The 25841-nt window shown below is 39.9% G+C and overlaps 1 protein-coding gene across 1 annotated transcript; it reads right to left on the bottom strand.

Annotated features, from left to right (window-relative positions):
• On the bottom strand, positions 1-25595 carry LOC134533522 (dynein intermediate chain 2, ciliary). Its single transcript, XM_063371048.1, has 9 exons — positions 25537-25595; positions 22301-22462; positions 20005-20215; positions 10816-10977; positions 9990-10240; positions 8494-8668; positions 5343-5571; positions 2986-3219; positions 1-256 (listed from the first exon to the last, which is right to left on the bottom strand). The coding sequence occupies exons 1-9, from the start codon at positions 25585-25587 to the stop codon at positions 67-69; spliced, it is 1665 nt and encodes a 554-aa protein (XP_063227118.1). The 5' UTR covers positions 25588-25595; the 3' UTR covers positions 1-66.
• Between the last annotated feature and the right edge of the window lie 246 nt (positions 25596-25841).

Below are 25841 nucleotides of genomic sequence, written 5' to 3' on the forward strand. Positions count from 1 at the left end.
AAAACTGTAGGTTTTATGCAATAAATTATTTGAGTCGAATCCAATACTGAAAAAAGTCCAAATTTATTACTTTGTTATTTCTTGAGGAATACAACGATCAACCATTTTGACAACAGCAGGGGGATCACGAACAAGAGCCAGTAATTTTTCCAGTTTATTAATCTCTAACTGACGTGGTTCCACAGTTGGACCTTTCTTAGAAGGTTTTTCTTCTTTCCTGAGATTTGGAGAGAGCTTCAGACTTGTTACTCCACCCCTGTAAAAATAACACACATACTATATTTCATTAAAAATTATATGGTTGAACTAAATTTAGAAGGATAAAATTATATATATATATATATAGTAATTAGTAGAATGGTGAACTAAGTTTAAGAAATATTTACTATTTCTTAAAACCATTATTGATCGAATTTAGAATTTCTTAGCTAGAAGTTTTGATTTTTAAAGCGTTTTTGGTGAATAAGTTTATGACTACTGATGTGATTTGTTTTAACGTAAAAGTTAAACAATTAACTTGAAACACAAATTTATTGTTAGAGAATTTTTCATAAATTGCTCACCATGACTTAAGTGTAAGCTGTCAATTTCCATAACATTTAAGATAATGTAAAATGTCTAAAAATTATGGGCAAAATTAGGGGCATTGCTATTCAAGTTATTGACACTTTTATAACTGTTAAGTACCTACATGCTTATTTAAAATTCTAAATTCAGCAATTGGTGCCATTGGTACAATCAAAGCTAGTTGGAGACAAATGCGATTGGAACAAGTTGGAGCGATTTACGACACTGTAGCCAATTGGAAGCAATAGAGCAATTGAAGCTTGTTGGAATCAGATTCTATTCGAACCAGTTGGAGCAATTGGAGCCAAATACGATTGCCGTCACCTGGGTTCTCGTGTTCGAGACTCGGCGGTGTTCCTAGCGGGAAGGCTGTTCTGTTGCGGGGAAACGTGTCCGGGAGGGCGCCAGGCTAACGCGGTGGTTAGCCACGAGGTGGGTCATGAGGTCCGAAAGCCCCTGCGTGGCCCACTAGAAACGGCGGTGGTGGTGATGATGGTGTTAGGGATCCCTAATGCTTGTTGCCCCACTGGCCCTAACTAGGTTGGTGAGGTTCAGAAATAACGTTTACGGTCTTGCTCTGTCATTTACACGTCGCGCACAGAGTGTGCGGAGTGGACGTTTAATTACGATGACAAATTACACTGCACTTACAATCACACGAATTCCCTAACATAAAGTACATAGTCAATTACACACGAGGTGCTCTGACGCGCCGTCACTAACGTTATGCCCTCACGCCAGTTGCAGTTAAGGGAGAGTGTTTGATTAGAGTCGGCTAATCCCGTAATTGGTAAACGGCGACGCGCGGGCCCACCTGTGTGGACCGCGGCTCCCTATTAAATTAAGAACACGTCTACGATTGGATGTAGCCAGTGCCTGTGCACTTGGCGATTAATTAAAAGTCTGTGGTGGCGGGAGTCGGCCCGTACCATACATTGCACGGCCCCACATAATGCGTTGTGTGGGGCGTGTTAAGTTGACGCGGCTGGGTTAGGCCCTACACCGGAAAAGGACCGAGTGCACACGGGGAGTATTTAAAAAAGGTTCCGGGTTCTGACAATAATTACCAGATTGAAGTTCGATGGTGACAAAGAGAGGATGGCTCCCCGTGGGACGTGCGTCCGTCCCGGTCCGTGAGTCGCGCTGTACTGGCGTCTGGCCCTGGCGCGAGGGGAGGGGTGAGCTCCCTGTCGCGCCAGAGTTTCTAAAGTTCCGTTATTCATAAAAATTTATATTAATAACTAAATTTAAGTGGCTCTAAATTCATACAATAAAACTTAATGATTAACTTAATATATATATGTTTTAGAAATGACATTTAATAAATTTGTATAAAATAAGTTTGAATTATTAGAGTCACACTGGAGACTGTTTGTTGCTTGATAACTACTCCAGTGGCGAATGATAAATGCTAATTTGGGCGGTTTGAGTTACATCACATATTACACTATTGAATTTAGGCTGAAGGCCGCAAGGGTTGCACTCACAGCTGTTTTAGTAGAAAACTACACGTGAGTGACCCGGGCACTCCTACGTCGCACTTGTGTAGCACGGTGTTATTAATTCAAAGTGGCGGGTTCATTAAAGTTTAGTGAATTTACTGTGTAAATGCCTTGGTTTGTCTTGCCAATTAATGAAGGGCGTTGAAATACCTAAGTTCCGAGGCGCTCGCCTGACTCGGGTGGGCCATGGCTAGGGGCGCGTTCCGTTAGCGGGGTTGGATACTGGCGGTTGCAGGTCGGGCTTTAGGGTGGCCTTCGGCTGGATGACGTCACGATTGAAGCAATTGGAGGAATTTAGAACAATGTATTTAATATCATTGAGTAATATTCATAATTTTGTATATAGTTTTGTCCCTGTAAATCATAGATTTTTGTCTAAATGCTTTTAATACAGCTTATAGGCTAGTATTCGTTAAACACATCAGGTTATGCCCAAGCTGTATGCCTGTTAGTTCGAGACTCTTGTGCTATGTGCTCGACATTGATTATGTATTGCTAAAGGAAAACCAAATATTGATAAGAAGGCCCCCCCCCCCCCCAAAAAAAAAAGACACCCACCCATCAGGAGGACTACCTGCAGGGTATACAGGAACTGAAGGCATGCGATCATTTGACAAGGAGTCGTTAGCCTCGCATTAACAATTTTAAGAAACACTACATACCAAATTTCATACAGCTATGGGCGAAATAGACTAGTTTTATACCATTGTTAATCGAAATATTTAAAATTGTGAAAATCTTCACTGAGCTACTTAAGAGTGCCTGTATTAATAGTTATTAACGATGAAGAATGTTTAAGTTCCGCTTCTGTTGTTTTTATTTTATTTAACTACAGAACACTCACTTCATTAAAAAAAATTGGCTAGATGATAAAGAAGTGCAATTCAAACAATACTATGTGAAGTCAATAACCCACCTGTCATCGCCCACAATAAGCACTGGCTCTTTGTAATTGAAAGCTAATCGTGTGAGCTGATTTTTCTTTTTAGATACAATGTTCTGTATGCAAATAGCTCTATATTTGTTAATATTTAGATCAAAAACATGTGTTTTGCCATCAGAAGTGACAGCACCAAACACTGTGCTTGAAAATGGCGACCAGCCCACGTCACACACTGGAGATCCCAGGTCGAAAATAAATAGAGGATCCCTGAAACAATAACAAAAATTAACAATAATAAATGGAAAAATATACAACATATGTTAATCCATTGAGAATGATGATACTTATTATAATAATAATAATGTTGCATTGAGACAATTATTAATAAAATCAATATTTTACCTAAAATCAACCTTTCTGCATTGACAAAGGATCTAATCGAGGACAGTAATCGTTCGAATCAATTATTATATACCTAATTTTTTTTATGAAAAAAAAAAAAATTGTCAAAACATCGACGAAATGGTGGGTGGCATGACGACCTGGCAATAAATACTACTGCACTCTAGTAAGCAAATATTCTAGAAGACATAGCAAAATGGTGGATCCAAACTGGCTGTCATTGGTAGTAGTGTTGAATGGTTAGTCTGCTGGTAGCCTCTGTTAAAAAGGACTCGATGTATTTTTTTCCCCTCACCAGGTTCAAACTCCATATCCGTGATGTAAGTGCGATTTTTAAAATTAAAATTTCATTAAAATTATATTTAAATAGTTTGATTTTTTTTCCCATTTTTTTTTGAATAATAAAATCATATTTTCAATATGGTGGACGTGACATTATTATTCCAATGGTGGAATCAAACATGCCAAAAATTATAGAAAACAAAATGGTGGATGTGACGTCATAATTAAAAATGGCGGAATCCAATATGGTAAGTGTGACGTCATTATTAAAAATGGAGGTGATGGCATTATTCTAGGTCAAGGTCATGACTTCAGATGCTTAGGGCAGCTTGTCCATCGGGGAATTTAAGCCTCTTTAAGGACTTTTCAAGCCAGTGAAAATATTGGGAAAATAAAATAGGAAATTTTGTCTGAAAGGAAAAATGTTTCCCTGGAAAAGGGATTTTTTTGTTCAGATTGTTTGGAGATTTTTTGGGGCGGAATGTTTTTCTTAAAAACTGGAAATTTTTATTTATCATTTTGGAGAATTTTGGGTCAATTTTGGCAAATGCTGAGTCAATATGGGCAAATTTTGGGCATTTTTTAAGGTCACAGTCATCCAAGATGGCCATCGTTACGTCACAATCCAAGATGGCGGACCGGCACCATCATATCATTCCTATTCCTAGCATCGAACCGGCCAACCTATACTACTAGTGTTCACTTCCAATTCGCGATGTTTTAAGGATTGTGGGTGCCGTAGTTCCTATTGGTTCAACAGGAAGGCATAAATCACTCACTATTAAATTAAGATACTGAAGCAGTTGGATCAATTTTTAGTTCATTGAATTGCTAATTTTAGTTCTAAGCACAGAAGTGGTTTGCTGTGTAACTTGTAAATACGTAATATATTTAGGAACTTACACATATATTTTGAAAGTTTTAATATATTTTGAAATCTATGCCCGTTACTTATCTACTTATATCAAAAATTAAAATGCCGTGTCAATAAGAATAGATTTTAATGTCGTGAGACCAAAATGTATGTGGTAATGTAAACAGGTTTAATGTATGCCAATATTTTCATTTGCTTTTAACTCATTTTCAGGTAACGTAGTACCTACTATACGATACTGATCAACATTCAAGAAATAAAAAAAATGGAATTGGGTTATTTAAGAAAAAAAAATTAGATTTAAAAGGTAAAAAATCACAAGGTTGCAACAATAGAACTTGGGAGGCATATTTCAATACGGGATATAATTTTAATCAGAAAAAAATGTTACTATTCAAATAAAAAAAACCGTAACAGATATTCTTGAACCGTTTCAGAGATAAAACTTTTTAAAATTTTGCCGAAAATTCCGAGGGAGAAAGGTGCCTTAGGTGCCATATATTGGTTTATTAATTTTATCTTAATTTTAACGTAACGTATGTGAAACACTTAAACATCTTACACCATGAAGGTAATTTTTTTCTTTCCCTGCCTGAATCAATATGGACCGCACCTACTATAAAAACTCATCTAATCACTAGAATGTTTTCAGATGAAATTACTTAATATAATGCCGTGCTCACGTATGTATATTCATGATTCCTCTTATAAGAACACACTAATATATCCTCATTCAACAAAAAATTTAATTAAGAAAAATAACTTATTTGTGTGTATAGTAGGCTATACAAAAAAAAAGGAGTAGAACCAAAAAGTGTTTATTTATACTTACCTTCGATCCTCTTCCCATATCTTAACCCTCCAGTCAGAACTGCTTGAGACGAATATGCTAGGATAAAACAAGTTGTAAGCAATTCTTGTTATAGGCATATGGTGTGCTTTGTAAATATCCAGAAACATTGATGAATATGCTGTACTGCACTTGAAAATATAGCCTTCTTCCGAACCAACCAAAAATATTTCTCGTTTTGATGGATGAAATGCTATCGTCGTACCACAAGCTGAAACATAATTTTTACATAATAATTAACGTTATATTTAGGGTCTTCTTTGGTGATATGTTAAAATAGTATTTCCTTTACTATAAAATAGATAATCAATGAAACCCATTCTCTCTATCTATATGTCTGCAGTCTGCACAGGAAGCTACAGACTGATAACAACCACAAATATTAGTAACATAATTTGTGGCTAAGTATTGAAACCCGCCTTCCGACCAAATAGGAAGGGAGGTCCCGTTTCCGACTCCCCCTGGGTAACTACAAATAAAAAAAAGGGAAATCTCAAATACGTAATAAGCTCTAAAAAATCTACCCAAGTGGTCGAGCAAAAAATAGGACTATATTCACACAAATCAAAGGCTAGTCTTTGGCAAAAAATAATGAAAAAGCAGAGTAATACTAAGCAGACTTTTAATAAAGACAACTTCATTGCAAAACTTCATATAACATTGTAAGTAAACGGGAATAGCAGTTACTGGCTTGTAATATAACATTTATATTCGTGGAAATATAAAGATAAAAAAATCATCACGCATTATAAGTCAGCGCTGCAAACAAAATGAAAAACCTACTGATATATATATATATATATATATATCTATATCTATATATATATCTTAATATATATAAATCTCGTGTCACAATGTTTGTCCTCAATGGACTCCTAAACCATTTAACCGATTTCGATGAAAATTGGCATTTAGGTGTAATATTTTCCAACTTGAGAGATAGGATAGTTTTTATTTCGATTAATGGTCTTAATCTTATAATTTTAGAGTTTTCTAATGTGATTTATGTATGAGTTGGCAGAAAATCACCACGGCAACGGCTGTAGCATTGTTGATGCTTCATTCGTCTCCATGGCAACGACTATTTCATTGTTAGTGTAATCATCACTCATTAAATACAGACCACCAATTTTTAGATATATACAGGTAAATAACTATACACTGGTAGAACAAAGTCGGTCGGGATTTGAAAGTGATATAAATTATTCAAATTAAGAAGACAATTACTAACTACATCTGATTTTTAAAAAGGTCCCCTTCACCAAGTCAACTGATTTCGATGAAAATGGGCATTTATGTGTAATTTTTTCCAACTTGAGAGATAGGATAGTTTTTATTTCGATCAATGGTCTTAAAAATTTATTATTAATAATAAACTGATCATCAATGTTGATTGGTGTTTAAGCCCGGGAAACAGTGGGTACTTCGTCTCCATGACAACGTTGCGTGCTCGAGAGTCGGGAAACCATCGGTGCTATTCGTTTTTTCTTCGGTACATTACAAAGCATTGTATTAAATTTTTGTCAAAATTAATTAATTTTCATTTTATTTCATTTATTATAACTGTAAATAAGAGATTTGGTCTCATTTCCCCCCCCCCCCCCAATTAATACAACCGTGCGAAGCCGGATCGGGCAGCTAGTATATATATATATATATATATATATATATATATATATATATATATATATATATATATATATATATATATACTGGTGGCCGGATTTAAATGTTTGCACACGTGAATAAACAGTTTCTCGTCTTCCTGGTTGTACACGATCAGCTGTTTGCCCTGACCTTCACGAAATATTGACAGTACAGTCAAAAGCGCCGGGTGTTGCCACACTATACGCCGGGGGGCGTTACTCAAAATGTTTAGTTCCGCGGGCGAAAAGAGAATCCAAAATCAAAGTTTAAATTACAAATAATCTTGACGTAAAGTCATACAAAATTGCGGCTGCACTCAAAGTTACTCAACGTCATACTAGGGAGCGTAGACTCGTTATATTTTCAGCATATCAAACAAGTAAGTCTAATCAGCACAAGCCAACTGTAATCGTGCTTCATAGATGAGAGCCCTTTCCAAATATATGCTTCTTGCGAAAATTATTTTCTTGTCCCAAATCCGGAAAACAAATACTACGAGTCGCCTCTTTTCCTTATCGTAGTTCTTGATAGCGTGGCAGCTCATTATGCACCCGTGCAAGGCACGGCCCCATGTTTGCTGATCCCGACATGGACTGCCCGGTGCAGAGTCGAAGCGGTTTCGCTTGTCTCGCGGCGGAGCTCCTCAACACGTCCCCGCGCGGCGACTTGCAGTCCCACACACCCGTCGCGCTCAGTTCACACTAATGCTCGTTGGTGCACACCTCCGCCGGCACTCAGGCGCTGGTGACGTCAGCCGCAAAGCGAAGTTACCGCTCCCGGTAGCCGGCCATAGAAACAAAATCGATAGGTATATATAATATTTACGAAACTAGAAAGAAACCAAACAAAGAATAACCAATAAAAGAAATAATCACAATAAATAAATAATTTTAAAAAAATACAGCAACTGACTTTTACAGATTAAAAGGGTAATTTAAAATGAAAATAAATCCATAAAATCAATAAAGCCAAAATAAAATAATATAAATGTGGCCTGGTGGCCACAGTATGAATAGTTATGAATAAGTAATTAAAGTTTGCTTGAATCACACATTATAGATTTTACCAAGACATAGTTGGAACACAAGTTCTTAGTAAGTACCTACACTAATCAGTAATAAATAGTTATTAGATTGCCTAAAAATCATTTTATATGATTTTATTTTAAATGTCAAAACAAGAGAGACCTAAACATGTTGATTTTGATAAGCTCAGTTATTAAGTGGTAAAGAGATGAAAGAAAGATTAGTCTAAATTGAATAAACTTTAATTTAAACTTCCGGCCGAATAATAGGATCAATAAAAAATAAGCGTTTCATGCATGCAAAAATAAATTTGTTTCCATTACAACCCTTACGTTAAAATTTAACTGCATAATATTTAATAAGCATCTAAGTAAAATGATTCGAATTATGGTTGCCACCATCGAAAACTGTGCATTCAAGTTTTAATGGCTAAAAGTTACATCAGATTCCCTTTCCCTCACCTGTCATGGGAATGGAAGAACCGTCAGGACCAGCGATCTCTTCCAACAAGGACAGCGCAATGACAACTGTACGAGCGAGTTCATTCTGCATCAACACCCAGTTGTAAACATGGCCATCTTCTGATACAGAAAAAAAGTTCAGCTCCCCATCTGGCATGTCTCTGCCCCATTTCACCTACGTCAGAGGTACAGTTGCAAATATTAAGCGTTTTACAATAAAATTGCAGCTGATGAAGCTTCAAAACTAAAAAAAAGTTTTTTTTATTTGTATAATACAATGGCCGAAAATTAATGCCCAACATCATATTCTGTTAACAATTAGTCATGAAGTTATGCAAATATGCTAAATTTGTCATACAGTTCAGCATTACCTGCAGGAAATTCAGAGCAGCAACCACATAAATATGTAAGTTGTGTGCATTGTTAAAAACATATAATTTCAAAAAGGCAAATCGTTAAATGATTTTAAATTATTTAAATTGAAAAAAAAATATGTTTTAGTTACAAAAAATTATATTTACAAAAATTTCTTAGTTTTATTCTAAAAAAAAATTCATTGTTTGTATATTTTTAAGCGAGGGCAGTATAGAGTCCCTCTAATCTGGCACTGCTCATCCGGACATCCTGCTGGTTCTGTTTTGTCAATCCTGCATCATTTAGTTGGATAAAAACTTAGCTCTATGTATACAGTAGTATTAAAACTAAAATTAATCTGTAGGAAAAAAAAGTTGTATTCATAAAAAAAAAACATAGACTTATATAGTTTACCTATCTAAAACTTGTATTATACACATTTTTAAGGGTAGTTCCGTTTAATCCGGACTTCCGGTGATCCGAACAGGGACAGGATTAGCAATCTTCACTTCAATTTAAAAAAAAAAAAAAAAAAGCTGACCTCCGTAGCACTGTCGAATGCACACTTGTGGATTCGAGTCGAATTGCGATTGTTGAAATTGTTCAGACACTCGTTTGAAATATTCCAATAAGAACAGTTTGTATTTCTGACGATCATAATTTCCATGCCTTGGAAGTTCAGCCACCCAGGGCCGGTGCAAGGTAAATTGGCGCCCTAGGCGAAAATCCTTTGCCCCCCCCCCCCCCCCCTTCCCCGGCCCAACCAGGCCGGACACCACAAAAAAAAATTTCCTTGCCCCAAAATACATCACGTAAGCCTAAGATTTTGTCAACAATCAAATGTAAGCAGGCTTGTGTTTTATTTTTTTACTTATTACAAATCATAAACAGGTCACCGTGGACTTTAAATAATTACTTATATCAATATAAACATTCCAAACTGTTACAAAAATCCATTTTCATCTAGTTTCAATAATCGTTAAACATATTATATCAGCTGTTGTGTGTCGTGCTGCGCCGACCCCAGCTACTTGGCGCCCTAGGCGGTTGCCTAGTTCGCCTGTATGGACGCGCCGGCCCTGGAGCCACCACCAGACTGGAGGAACGCATGAAGTCCCACACGTGTTGAAAGGAGAGCTCACCTCCCAGATGATGCCCGCGTGCTTGTTGGCGACAGAGTTGCTCTCGTGTTGAGGCTCCCTGTCCGCCACGTGGACGTCGTACACCGCGACGTTGCCGTCGTATCGTCCTATGACCATCAGGTACGAGCACTTGGGATGCACGTCCACGCACATCACCCCGCACTCCGTGTCGCACACGTACTCCGGGTAGGACGGGTTCTTCAGCGTGAACAGGCAAACTCCCCCTTCTGGCACTTGCTTCGTGAAGTCAACTGGAAAAAAAACAAAAAAGTGAATGAGTCTTTCTTTTCTCACCAGAGATGTGTGAAACATCTTACCTCGGCACCGAGCGGATTCATGTGTTATCGTGCTGCAAACACATTTGTAATGCGAAACTTATTTACCGTAGAATTCTTTAAAATAATCCCGAGCGTGATGACTAACTACATTTCTCGAATCACGCGTTGTTTCCGCTCCCTCCGCTAGAATTCGCTGCCGGAGCAGCTACGTCATTAAACGAATCATTCCAGTTTCAGAGCGAAAGGTTAAACTTTATAATAAAACGGCTCCGGTAAAAAGCGAAAAAGGCTTGAAAAAAATACTAAACACCTGCTTTGTACCTGATTTTCGGCAAGTAATTTTATTAAAATACTGCCCATCATAATAAAAATAAATTATACAGTTAATACTATAACGTTTACCCTTACACTTATATTATTGACATTATTTCAACACATTAATTTAAAGACTATTAATGTTAAAAACAAAACACACATTTTCCCCCTGTAAGTTAAGTTTTTTTTTATCGAACACTTGTGCAATTATTAGATATACATATTTTACGTACAGCTTCCAAAGGCAGCAGCAAAACAGTCATGAAACTGCGGGTTCCAACACAAGTAGGTCACGTTATTTTTCTTGGTTTTTTCATAAGAGAATTTCCATAAAGGTAGAAGTGTCCCTTCGTCTTCTCGGTACTGGTCAGCAGGATCTTCCCAGTATTTGTAATCTAAAGGATAACAAAAAGTTAAAAGTACCATTAAAAAATCTAACATATAAAACTTTGCATGTCTTGTTCAGAGAGACAGAAAAACAATACAACCAACTTTTTAAAACTTCAGATAAAACATTACAATAAAATTAATAAGTATTTTTTTATTTATTGGCCTTATAAAACTCACATTTATCTACTGGCTGGCTAATTTTCGGGGCCTGGGGGGGGGGGGGGGTGAGGAAGGGGGTAGTGCTGGGAAGGGAGAGCTACAAGCTAAACTATGCCTAAAATTAAATTTATTGTATTATTTCTATATTTTAATTAGCAAACAAAAATCCATTTTTGTATATTAGATATTATAAATTAATTGTAAGTGGGAGTCTGTTACTCCAAAATGATTCCGGGAGTGTTGTTGTTTTTTTTTTTTTCTGATTACATGAAGAAAATATAATAAATAGCATGCGCGCTCTTTTTTACGTAGTACTTACGTCACGAGCAGCTGCTATGCCGCGTCCTTGTCTATCGCACTGAATAGTGTGTGCAATGTTTCTCTGTCGCCAGGGGCATACCCAGGGGGGGGGGGGGTTAGGTGTTCAACCCCCCCCCCCCCCTTAGCACGAAATCTTTAATTAATTTCTTATTCATCACTCAAACAAATTTCATATTAAAATTAATAAAATTTTTACCATTACAATATTTAAATTTAAGAACCGAAAACTGCTAAAATAGCACTATTTTACACCTTAAAATCCAAATTTTCCCGGCTTTAATAGGGGGGGGGGGGGGGGGGTCATGCTTCTTAACACCCCCATACACAAATCCTGGCTACGCCACTGTCTGTCGCGCACTGTTTTTAAATGTGACAACCGCGAGTCTTGACCGAATATACTTAGGCAACCTAAAAAACACCGTGTTCATAATAAAATTATAAAATAAGCACTACCTTTTTGGGATACAACTGTAACCTAACTCGCTCACCGTATTCCAGAACATATCAAAAAAAAAAATCCCTGTTAGGTAACGAAAAAGCAATTGTTTTAATAAACTGTGCCCTGCACGAGGCTAGAAAAACTGATGTCAATGCATTCTAGAGAACGTTTGACAACCATCGATACATTTGATAATCATAATATCCTACAGATAGCGCACTAACGTGCGAATTTAAATATTCTGAAGTACTTTTGAAATTGCGATTATTTCTTGTAATGATCATTAAAGTGTACAAAATGTATTGCAGAATATTTTCGCTATCATAAAGTTTCATTTGGCACACCAATACACTTGGTGCGTCCCCCGATGATCATAAAAATCATAAAAATGACAATATACGAGTTAATGGCACCAGATGCGATTCAGCCGTTTGGACGAAATCAACGAAAAAATGATCTCTGCACATTCGCGTAATTTTGGCAACATTTTGTGTCTTACACTATTAGTTGCTAGGGACTATAGTTACCTAAAGAAATTTCGTCGTAAGTGTTTTGGTTGACCATTCTTTCAAGAACTTTGGCAGACAACAGCATACGGTTAATGAGATCTACTGCCTTGTCCTTCTTCTTTGTTTCATCTTTCTTACTCAACACTGCCTTCTCTTTCTTTTCCTTCTCCTTGTCCTTCTCTTGGCTCTCGTAGTCTTCTTGGTATGCATCGAAAATTATCCACTGGGCAACACACTCAGCAAACATATTTCTAGGTGGTGGGATGGTTTGCGTTTTGACATTCTAAAAACAGAAAAATTGTGTTATTTCGTCAGTCTGAACGAATGTCACAATTTTGATGTCATTATTTGTCAAGATGGTTGTACACTCATGAAGCTCTGAAGCAAGGGCGTTCTAATGACTAAGCCAACAAAATAGTGTCTTGATTAATCGTTGAGCATCAGACATCTAACTGGTCATTCATAACAGGGCAAAACATGACCCCCTGCCAGAAACCAGTACCTATACGTTGGGAGTGAACGATTACAGGCATATCTTCAAGGCAGTTTGACAAGTGGGAATTTAGAATTTCGTCGTTATGGTTACTAGCTGAAACTTCTCTTTGCCTAGTACAGTAAGATAAGAATTAATAAAAAAAAATGTGCGTGGAGTCCACGCAAGACAGGAGTGAAACTTTTTGCTTATTCGGTAAAGATAGAGATAAATTATTAGTATTTTTTATTGAAAAAGAGATAACAATTTAGAATAATAAAGAAGCGGGTATGATCAAAAAAAAAAAAAAGCATTTTCCCGCGCACAGTACTCTCTCATCCGTTCACTGGCACTGTTGACGCCTCTTTTGGCGGTTTATTCCCACAGTGTCTTTTATAATACCTTATCTGCTTCTTCCATTTTTTTTTAGGTTGATGTTAAATCACGATATCCAGCTCAATAAAATGAAAGAACAAAAAAAAAATCCGATCAAACATAAAATATTACTTATAAATATATCTCACAAGTCCTTTTACATTTCAAAACACAGTGTTCACATAACAAAAATTAATTACACTTGTAAAGCTAACGTCTTTAATATACGTATTTGTTACATTTTTAATCACATTGTTCACATACAAATTAAAGATATTTATAAAGTTGATTTCACAAATCAACATTTTTTTTTTCCACGCGAATAAATAAAATACAAGAATTAATATGATAGGGACAATCGTTAGACGTTACGGAAAATGAGGAGTAGACAAACACAAGAAGCGTTACGAGAATTTCATAGCGTCATTGCTACGTCATTTCTACCTCTCCCTAGCCGTCTCCCCTTCTGGCCGTTCCAACTAGTATATAACATACTATGCTACGTACCTATCTCCCCCCCTTTTTTTTATGTATTCCCATTTGACAGCTAGTGCATGCGTTGGATTGGCGTCGCCGCTGACGCAATCTTCTCTTCTACCAGTTCCCTCACCATTCCCCTCGTGCGATTGGAATTTTCGTAACGCTCGAAAATTGTAACCCCCTCAGCAAAGAAGTTTCACTTCAAAAAACTTTGTATGAATCTAAGTAAAGTTGTATAAAGTCATATTCACCATCTCTTCAAGGCCGTACAAGTGTAGCAGAGACTACAATCTTCCAAGCTTCTGAAGTGCTTTAAATATTACATTTTAATAAAAAAAGAAATAAGCTGCAACGACGACGTGTGCCGGATTCTGCTAGTATTTTATAAATTTAGTTTCTTGGGCAAAATTTACAGTTTCAACTGCGGGGAAACTTACCATGATTTCATTTTATTTTGAATTTACCACAGTGTGGTAGAGTGAAGCACAGAGTTACATTTCATATTTTAAAAATATATATATTTTTTAAGTCACCTAAAAGTGATAATGTTATAAGAATCAAAAAATTAAGATAAAAGCACCAATGACTTTAGAGCAAATGAATTTAAGATAAACAATTTTAGTAAAAATTGCTTTTTGGATTAATGCATTTTTAACTAATTTAAACTAACTATTTAAGAAAGTGTAACGTTACGACAGCTGGAATGGTCAACGTAAGAAGAATTAATAGGATGGATTACTTCAGCTTAACGTCTAGCTGACATTGAGGCCGTTAGAGATGATGAAAGGTGACGAGATGGTAATGGAGCATTGTTGAAATGAATGGGTGGAGGAAATCGGCGTAACTCGAGAAAAAAAAAAAAAAAAAAACAGTCGATGCATAGCAACGTCCATCACACTTCTGACTTGTGAAAAATATGTGCTAGACCCAACTGGGAATGCCGCCAGGGATCAAGCCAGGATTGCCTTCGTGAGAGGCGAGTGATGTGACCTCTCAACCGACCACTGTGACCATTGGCAGTCTTAAAGCCCCTTAGAACTTAAAATAAAATAATAATAATAATAATAATCTACTCCAGCCCGCAACTGAACTTTGAAGTCTGTTAATTTATTTTGTTCAAATCAAGTTCTTTACATTTTTTAGTTCTGCTGAACGGCGTGTAATTTTTTTTTTAACTTTGGTACTCTTAAAAATCAAATGGAATTTTTTTATAATGATTTTTTTAAGACCTAATAAACTCTTAAAATTAGCCTTTAAGAGGCTGTTATTATTTTTCCACAATTTAGGACTCGGGAGGGGGAGAGAGTGGTGTATTCCACACAACCCCAAACCCTCCAGTATTCTAAGCTGGGCCCGCCACTGACCGACTCACCCTGGAGGGGTAGTTGCAGGTGAGCGTGGCCCGCTCGCAGAAGTTGAACTGGTTGGTGAGCTTCTTGTGGCCCGGCACGGCGGCCAGCGCGTCGCCCGTGCTGTCGTGGCGCGCCGCGTCGTCCTCCCCGCCTTCCTCCGCCTCGGCCTCCTCCTGCGGGGCGTCCTTCTCGCCCGCCTCCCCCTCGCCGGTCCCCGCCGGCTCCGGCTCGGCCGCCCCCGGGGTCTCTGCACACGCGGCCACTCTGCTCCCCGGTCCACCCCAGCGCCGCGTCGTCCTCCCCGCCTTCCTCCGCCTCGGCCTCCTCCTGCGGGGCGTCCTTCTCGCCCGCCTCCCCCTCGCCGGTCCCCGCCGGCTCCGGCTCGGCCGCCCCCGGGGTCTCTGCACACGCGGCCACTCTGCTCCCCGGTCCACCCCAGCGCCGCGTCGTCCTCCCCGCCTTCCTCCGCCTCGGCCTCCTCCTGCGGGGCGTCCTTCTCGCCCGCCTCCCCCTCGCCGGTCCCCGCCGGCTCCGGCTCGGCCGCCCCCGGGGTCTCTGCACACGCGGCCACTCTGCTCCCCGGTCCACCCCAGCGCCGCGTCGTCCTCCCCGCCTTCCTCCGCCTCGGCCTCCTCCTGCGGGGCGTCCTTCTCGCCCGCCTCCCCCTCGCCGGTCCCCGCCGGCTCCGGCTCGGCCGCCCCCGGGGTCTGCACACGCGGCCACTCTGCTCTCCGGTCCACCCCAGCGCCGCGTCGTCCTCCCCGCCTTCCTCCGCCTCGGCCTCCTCCTGCGGGGCGTCCTTCTCGCCCGCCTCCCCCTCGCCGGTCCCCGCCGGCTCCGGCTCGGCCGCCCCCGGGGTCTCTGCACACGCGGCCACTCTGCTCTCCGGTCCACCCCAGCGCCGCGTCGTCCTCCCCGCCTTCCTCCGCCTCGGCCTCCTCCTGCGGGGCGTCCTTCTCGCCCGCCTCCCCCTCGCCGGTCCCCGCCGGCTCCGGCTCGGCCGCCCCCGGGGTCTCTGCACACGCGGCCACTCTGCTCCCCGGTCCACCCCAGCGCCGCGTCGTCCTCCCCGCCTTCCTCCGCCTCGGCCTCCTCCTGCGGGGCGTCCTTCTCGCCCGCCTCCCCCTCGCCGGTCCCCGCCGGCTCCGGCTCGGCCGCCCCCGGGGTCACTGCACACGCGGCCACTCTGCTCTCCGGTCCACCCCAGCGCCGCGTCGTCCTCCCCGCCTTCCTCCGCCTCGGCCTCCTCCTGCGGGGCGTCCTTCTCGCCCGCCTCCCCCTCGCCGGTCCCCGCCGGCTCCGGCTCGGCCGCCCCCGGGGTCTCTGCACACGCGGCCACTCTGCTCTCCGGTCCACCCCAGCGCCGCGTCGTCCTCCCCGCCTTCCTCCGCCTCGGCCTCCTCCTGCGGGGCGTCCTTCTCGCCCGCCTCCCCCTCGCCGGTCCCCGCCGGCTCCGGCTCGGCCGCCCCCGGGGTCTCTGCACACGCGGCCACTCTGCTCCCCGGTCCACCCCAGCGCTGGCGGTGCTGGCGGTTCTAGGAGGGGGTTAGGGAAAGTGGGAGTTCGGTGCCCACACCCGGAAAACCTGAAAAATAAACTCTTAAAAGAGTATTTTGAACTTAGATTTTAACGATCGTTTTCCTAAATTATCTTAAGATTTTTTGATTCAGCCAAACGTTTTTGACGTGACAACGTCTAATAAATCGATGCACGCAGGCTGCACGCACGAAAAAGGACGTCTCATTGTCCGGTTACGCTCATTGTACGCTTGCGCCGCATCTATCTCTCTTCCACTCGATTGGAACAACCATCGTTTTGACTTTTTCGAAGCACATTAAACTTGAAACACTCCCATTCGTTTCCTACTTTTCCTATCATCGTCCTATCCTTAACAGAATAACACAGATTGGAAGAAGTTAAATAGCAAACATGCATACAAGTTATAGTTAAAATAATCTGTTTAAGTAATAAAAATATTTGAATTAATGAGTGCAAATAAAAGTAAATTTATCAATTAAATTGTAGATTTCATTTCACTCATTCTTTGTATCCATACAAAATAGTGATAATTCAATAAAAATGATTCAATTTTATTCATAAAAGTATGCAATCATTTCATCAATGTTTTTTATGACGTCACGTTAAACTATCTTCCGTAAACCGACTTTACAGACAACCAATTTTTTTTTTTGATTTGAATAAATTATATGCAAATTTAACAATGAACAGGGGTCTGCAAGTAATGAATGGCAGGCGTTTCAGTAGATGAGCCCTTCTAGCTGCGGAGCCTTGGGCGGTTGCAGAGGGCTTGCCCGACCCCAGAGCCAGCCCTGCACATGGCTGCCGTATGAGCACCTGTGGGATTGCGTTAACGTGTGAGGTTTTTACGTCACTAAGCTTTGCACGGAGGGTTGCGGTGGTGGGCCTTTCAGAGTTACGGCAGGCACTGAAACAACTTGACTACCAACACAGTGCTCGTGAACTGGGGTCCAGCACACGAACCTCGCCGCACGAGTGTGATGAGCTAGCGATAGCTTCTGCCGAGGGGACCATCGGAACTGCGGGCCAACGGTAATGGCGTGAGCCTTGTGACCAGGGACCCTTGGTGGATGAGTGGAAGTCCTGGTTAGATTCTTGGCGGGTTCAACCTGGATTTTCCTCAAGTGGGAAGCGTAGTGGACTTTGCTTTGAGACGGTGAGTTTTCTATGAGTTCTCCCGTTTTCCCCCCCGTCTATTAATTTCAACACTCCTTTAGCAAACTCGTCACTTTTCACATTCTCTGATGAACCCGATGTCAATGGGACATTAACGTTCAATTCTTCCAACACACGTAGGTCAGTAAAATATGGGGTTGGGGTCAAAAACAAGCAGAAGCCAATTGATAATTAACAATCAGTTAAGTATATGTAGGAATGTCGAGTATAGTCTGGTGGGAAAATATACTGTCAAATTACAGGGTATCTATTTTACAATTCCGAACATTGTAGTGCAGTAAGGAGAGGATTATCTAAGTTAATATAGTGAAATGATAGGTTATCTATTTGTGATCTCCGAACAGGGTGGTAAAGTCAGAAGAGGAAGGTTTCTAACTGATGGTTGTGGGTAGTGGAGCAGGGGAGATATTGTCTCTTAAAAAATATCTATGTGGAATGATAGATCATGTTAATCAATTTGAGGTACGGATGTGCCTCGAACACTTAAACATTCGAGTCACTGTGACAACCGACATGCACCTAGTACATTAACAGCTTGTAAAAAATAAATTATATCAGTTCTGGTTCAAACACCAAACCCATGATTTAAGAGATCGACATCCTGACCAACCAATAAAACATTTGGACAGAAGGTAGGTGAAGGGAGCTGATAAATCCCTCATGAACTGGATAAAAATTGTCTAAGCACCATTGTTAGCCCTCCACTCCTCTCACCCTCCCCTCCCTCCCCATTCACTATCTTCCATAATATCATAGCAGGAATTACCCTCCCTATCCCACTCTTTCCTCCCTCACTACTCCCCCTATTAAACCTTAGGGACAGAGGCGCAAATCTATAGGATTCGCAAGTGAGGGAGGGGGGCCGTGAACTGAGAGTCTTGCACGTAGGATTAACCGACAAGTCATCTCTGGATACTATGCTTGTATGTTGTATACTGCCCATGTGTTGGCCTATATGAATGCAATAAGCAGAAAACTTAAAAATATAAAAAAAATTTTCCGTAAGATATAGTTTTGATTTCAAATCCGTTTCACAGTGACGCTTTTGCAAGTCCATGTAGACCCCCCCCCCCCCCCCCCCCCCCCACACACACACAGTGAGGTGCTTCTTAAATTCAGGGGGATCGAGCCCCTGATTATACGCCCCCCGGCTATGTCCATGCCATATAGCAACAGCTTCCCCTGTTCTATGTAGGACTGCAATGGTTTTTAGAGGCAGGTAAGGAAGATTACATCTACCCTTCCACTCATTTCCCACCTTTTCTGGATAACTAACCATTATGATTATTGGAGCACTAACTTTCTGTGGTCTCAGCAGCAGTTTCTCTCCTCCCCTCCCACCCTATGGGAGGTGGGAGAAATTTTGTAATAAGCTAGTGGGATAAGACCACACGATCAAACTTTCACCTTGGTTTTCTACATCTTCAGAGTCTGGGTAGCTGCTCTGAGAACTTGGGATGTATTCCTCAAGGTGAGCGATTTTTTAACCTAATACTTTTTTTGTCGTGTTCTGGTATGCTTAATGCATTGCTCGCCAATGTTTTCCTACTTACAATTTGTTTAATTCCCTTCACCATCCCGCTTCTAGCAACTATAAACATGATATATCTAACACTACTATATTCCTGCCAATCAACCTACCCTACCCCTCTTTCCTCGCTTCATCCCTCGTTATTTAATAATCATTTTTATGCCTTACATAAATATCTTCCTCTTTCGAATGATTTATAGTTCATGTTCCCCCCTTCCCTGTGCATGCAAGTTCATTTACTTGGTCGCTATCTTATATTTGAACTTTTTGAGCACTTAATTATTTTTCATCTCGTCTCCCCGCTTGTATTAATTACCCACACATCATATCTAGCACTAATATATCCCATACCCCTCTCCACAGAACGTTTTCTTGTTCACATAATGAGTAACTTACCCTACCAGCAAAGCTGATGGTCAAATGAATGTGAGTAATACTGAACTAGCGTAATCTAGCAGCTATTTTGGAAATACATTCCGAGTGTGTCCCACCTAAACAATACTGTTTAATTAATCAGTAATTCTGTACAAATATAATACTCAATTACTCGGGACAACTGTTTTTTTCTTGCAGCATATAGGTAGAAATAAGCACTAGAGTGGAAGGAAAAACAGAAGCTAGATGTTAATATTATATTGCACATCCACAATGACATTGAAAAGCTGCATGGAAAGCGTACCTGGAAATGAACCACCTTCCGCATTCAACTGTTGTTTCGCTTCTTCTGAATCTTTATGCAAACACACTCCTTCTACGTGCAGTAACACGATTTCGTGCGTTGACGGTACAACTGGAACGAAACTACCTTCCTTGAAGCTGTATTGAACCATATTGTCTTGGAGATGAGGATTGTTAGCTGTGAGGACACGTTGGATTTCTTCATTCAGTTCCTAAAAAATAAATAAAAGCAAACATCAAGAATAATTTAATTACAAACGTCAATATTTTACCTTCATTTCATATTTTTGAAGTGACAATTCACAAATGACATGAGATGTGTTTGAAATTAGTGCAGTTATTTTAATTTATGGTAAGAGGTGTCTGTGCTGTTTATTTTATGTAATGAATTAGCAGTTTCTGTTGTAGGGTAAAGTTGGAGAATTCCGATTACTTAAGCAAAATTGCCTATAAAAAGAAAATTTGTTACAGCAAGGAGGTGCATAACAAAATATATACTGCGATATATTTTGTCATCGCTTCTGGATATTAACAATAAAGAAACTACTGTAGGTTTGAAAAAAAAATCTGTTTTTATCAGAACCTAATAAGTTTGGTCTAAATCTAAATTAACCTGGCAAGTGGGTAATTACAATCAGTAATATTAATCAAATAATTTTAAATATTTCGGACACACAGCTGTTGCTTTAATAATTATAATAACACAAATAACTGTGTAGCACACTATGCAATCAAATGGAATAATTTTGTTTGTTCGCAACAAAACAAATTGTCCAGAAAAATTAAAAATTATAAAATATAGACAATATCTAAATTATAGCTGATAAATTCAAATAGTTAATAAGTGATGTTTATCTCTGACAATAGTCAAAAACATATTGTCGGGTCCATCAATACCAGTGCACTCTGCATGAGCCCTTTTTGCACATACACCAAAGTTCACTGTCATGTCATTCATCTTTAAAAAGAATGCAAAAATCTTTGGTATTGCTAATTGTTATTTCTATGGCGTCACAACAGTTATCGGTGTGGCGTCAGGCGCAGGCGGGTGCCTACCGACGCGACCCGCCTATCCCTGCAGCATGGCGGGGTTCAACCTGAGCCGCACGCCACCACGTAGAGCCCGCTCAAAGCTGCTCCAGCGATTACAGACCGCGCAAACGTCCAACCCCAAGAAACAACCCGCGCACAAGAAGGTGCGCAAGTGAGCGAGAGCGCAAGTATGCTGCATTATTTCTACCTTTCTCTCTATCGGTTTCCCCACCACGTACCTAACTATTCCCCTCCTCTCTTAGTTCTCCCACCACATACCTAGATATTTCCCCTCATGCGATCGGAATTTTCGATCGCTCGAAAATTGTTACCCCCTCAGCAAAGAAGTTTCACTTCAAAATTTGTTTGATAATTTATCATTTATTGATTATCACCTACACAAGATAAATGTTCACAACTATTTAATCCTTCAAGTCTGTTGGCACCATCCAGAGTCCACCTTTACAAAAAATTTGTCGGAAGTAAATATTGCATTTGACCTGGCTGTAACCCTCCACGCTTCGCGCCGTGGACTTTCCAGACTTTCCAGACTTTCCACGGCTAGTAGTCTGATTTCCGTGCAAGTAAACCGCGATCCTACCTACGACATACCTTACATATCAGGTTTGTCTCTTTCACAGTCTGGACCATGGCAGTACAACTCGGACCGAGGTCTATATCGGAGAACTCGCGTGAACATACCCTCGCGACCGCATGGGACGATGTTCACACAATTTCTGGTTCTTATAATTTCGTTATATATGTAAAAAAAAATTAAGAACCTACCTACTTACATGTTGTTCAATGTTACTCAATTAATTTATTATTATTTTTCTTTTGTTTCCTTTAAATGTTCTTGGTTTTATAGTTCAAGTTTAATTTAATTTTGAACATATTTTATTTTGTTTTAATATTTCGAAAATTTTGGTTTTTCTTTGCCAGGTTTTCGCTCCTATTAGATTATAAAAATATACGTTACTCTTGCTTCATTTAAAAACTAAGGGCAAAAATAGCCCTATTTTAACGTTTTGTTTCTTCTTGTTTTTCTGCGTCTAGTTTTTACTTACTCTTCGTATTTACCTGCCTAATAAAGCAAAACTTTTTTTAAGCAATACGTTTAAAAACTAGTAAATACAAACAAAAGAATTTTAGAATTTTAGAAATACGCCTGCCCTAACTACAAGACCGAATAGTCAGCCTATTGACACGCACTGTGCCAGATTATTAAAACTACCGCACATTTGTTGGATGCGTGTGTTCGTTACCAGCTCGCTGAGGTCCTCTTGGTCCTGCGGCTTGAGTATTTGCTTCGCTCTCAGCCACGTCTCCCCCTCGTCGGCGGACAGCGTCACCTCGGGGTTGTCGGCTCGGCTGAGCCCGTGCAGCCTGGCCAGGCTCGCCTTCTGCTTCAGCAGCTTCGGTCCTGACTGGGGGGAAACAACCCCTCAGCAGGTGCGTGCCCTGGGGGGCAGGGCCGCAACAACTAAATTTTTATAAAGAATCGCCGATTGAAGCGGGGGGTCCGGGGGTCCTTCCCCCGGGAAAATTTGTATTTCAAGGTGGAAAATGGTGCTATTTAAGCAGTTTTATTATCAAAAAATTGATTACACAGCACTTTCTTTGCCCCCGTTTGCCCCCACTTCAAGGTTTAAGAGGGGGGGGGGGGCAAAATACCCTTCCCCCCCCTGTTATTGCGCCCCTGGTGAGGGGCAAGTATTGGAGACGCAGCCCTCTTCCTCCCTCCGGAAATACTAAAATCTAGTCTTTCGAGGATGAAGTTAGTGTTTAAGAACTGTAGTGAGTTTCTAATGTTATAAAGTTAGTTTGAGTGTAATGTAGTTAGTGTTAGTTTTGAATGTAATATAATCAATGTTAGTTTCGATTAGAAGTTTAAGCTAGGCCATACGTTCAAACTAAGAGCACTAATATAAATAAGTAATTATTTTGGTTTTTTAATTAGTGAAAAAGGTACAAAGATATGGCTGCTGAAGTGGTTAGTTTTGAGGATATCAAGAAGCTAAGATATCCACTAGCATCTGTAACCCCTACCAACAAAAGGAAATAATTTGAAAGCAAACAGCAATCAAATAGGTTCATTTTCTTTCTTTCTCTCTCTCTCTCTCTCTCTCTCTCTCTCCCCCCCCCCCAAACAGAAACCGCCGATCCATCACCGAAATAAATTTCCGCGCACGCTTTTATTTCTATATAATTATAATTCTATCAATATTTATACATTTTTAATGTTTTCTCATTAGCTTAGATAAGTTTGGGTAACGTTTAAAAAAAATATTTCATTTTCAAAAATTTTTAGTTGAAAAATGTATGTTTTGTTTATTTCGCTGCAGTGATTAAGACTATTGAAAGGTCTTCATTAAAATAGAGAATCTACTAGAGATTAGATTCTAAGAATTTAAAAAAAAATAAGTGTATTTAGGGGTCCGCCAAGTCAGAGATGTATCTGTGTTAGTGAGGCGGGATGATAAGCGCAAAGCTCGCTGGTACTTATAGCGCGGCATCACCTCTAAGCGCAAGGCTCTGAACTGGTGTGCAGTCTTCTCGTCGTGCATAGAGGATATTTGAGTGGTAGCCATAACATTGGATGGCGGAGAAATGAAGATAAAAGTGTAATGCAAGTCCCTTGGGTATTTTCAAGAATCTGTACTATGAAAACACGTGTTGAATATTCAGTTTAAAAACAAAATACGGAGACAGAACTTCTCGTCCGCCCTCAGCTTATTATTATTATTATTATTATTATTTATTTTTTGTGAAAAGACACCACTCTGATATCTTGAACAGTTTTCAAATCGCGTGGTATTTTCTGAAGCTCTGCTTACCGAACGTATGTGTGCCCATGTAGACGGGAGCTTTAATCCGTGACATTATTTAAAAATTATTATCAGCCCATCTACGGGGACTTCATATGAATTTGTTCCAGACCTTTCTTAAACATATTATCCCTAGTACGTATTTTACCTCACAGCTAGAGTTAATAGCTTAAATTGTTTTATTTCTTTCTTTCGTATAAGCACTTTCTTGAACATATTTTTTTTTGTCTAATACAAATGCTTCTATTTAGTGAGGCTTCGTGTTATGAATAAATATTGTAGACTTAACAGCCGTGGCGTTTTTGAATGCTCTCTTTGGGCAAGTAAGTGTAGAACAAACTTATGAATACGTGAGTGTAATCGCTATTTTAGAGGCAATATACAGTAAATAAAAAAATCTTATACATAGCGGCATGAGTTACTATCGTAGTTCTTTTCCCCAAAGAACTAAGATCTTTTCGAGAAAAATTCTGACATGAAGTCAAACGAAACAAATTACTTTTTCTAATAATAATAGCTCTAAACAGTCGTACAGTCATTTACTCATAGGTAGGTATGTCGGGCAACCAATGAAGTTCTATCATTTAGTGTTTCGTTACATGGTATCACTATAATGAGCCTGTTATATCATAAACGTGCTTATTCTAAGAGTTTGCACTAAAACACCTCCATGAAAACAAATAATTAGCATGATTGAAGCAACTGATTTTTGTTTGTGTAGGTAGCCTTCATCTGCCCAGAAGGCACAGGGTTAAAATTCTCAACAAAGACGAAACAGGAATTTTGTTTTATTCTACAGTTTATATTTTGCTTTGATAAAAAAAATTCGTTTTAAAGTGTGAATTATTTTTCATAAATTTCGTCGCTTGAAAATAAAGTTTTTTTTATGTGGTCATGTACCCATGTGAGATATTGTTTTAGAGAGTTTAGTTGATACCATGTCTAGACGAATAATGACAAGGTCGCAATTTCTCGCTTTTTTTTTTTCCCACGCTTGTTCAATACTAGCAAACCAAGATCTTCTAAATAAAAATCGATGCTTTTCACACCCCGTGTTGTTGGTCATTACCACTGTATTTGTCGAAAGGAAGAAAGGGACTTTCCGAGATCCGAGCAAACTGTATAATTCCGTTTTATGTTAGGAATACGCAGTTTATCTCGTCTCAGTAAATTATTAGCTATATTCCTACGCACTCATTTATCTACAGCTTAGCTGATCTTTCATTATTATACAGTTGATCGTGTCTGTGCATGCAATACTGCAACATATTTAATACTGTAACTATTCAATCAATATCTCGATATAAAAAGTCAGAAGGTTGTTTTCATTTTAATATCAAGTATCGGCGTCAGACGCAGCTTGTAAAACTTTTATTTAAGTTTTAAATGGTTTTCCACAAATAGGCCTAGCCGAAGAATTATCCTAGATTTTAATAACTTATGAATCACTGATGTATTGGGTAGGCTCTCATAAATTACGATTCGTATTGGATATTGGGCGTGAACTATCACCGGTCGTTTGGAATGGATTTGAGAAACAAAGCGACCATATTACTCAGTGTGTCTATTTTTGGAAGTTGAGCAAGAAAGAGGCTAGCAACGGAGGAGTTCACTTGCATGCAGGACCCCAGAAGTTACTGATTTAAGAATAGGCACAACAGTTGCATACTCACCGCGGTGGTAGGTTTGCTTGGAAGTGGTGATGTTTTCTTTGTTCCGGGCATTCTCTCACTTGTACTTTCGCACAGGAAAAAAAAAAAGCAAACTTAATTAAAGACAGCAGTTTTTATTTTTTGCTGCTGTTAACGCTGAAGTTCTCTGCATGCACTTGTTTATTTCTGCAGCCGCGAGTACGTTGCCGAGGTAACGAATCGATTCTTGGTACCACACAGTTTCAGCAATCTACCAGTTGGGATATAGGTACCTACTGCAATTCTCTGAATGAATGGATGAATGAATCGACGAAGGCTTGACGGAT

The sequence above is a fragment of the Bacillus rossius genome, chromosome 6 (genome assembly GCF_032445375.1).
Source record: "Bacillus rossius redtenbacheri isolate Brsri chromosome 6, Brsri_v3, whole genome shotgun sequence".
In the NCBI taxonomy this organism is placed as follows: domain Eukaryota; kingdom Metazoa; phylum Arthropoda; class Insecta; order Phasmatodea; family Bacillidae; genus Bacillus; species Bacillus rossius.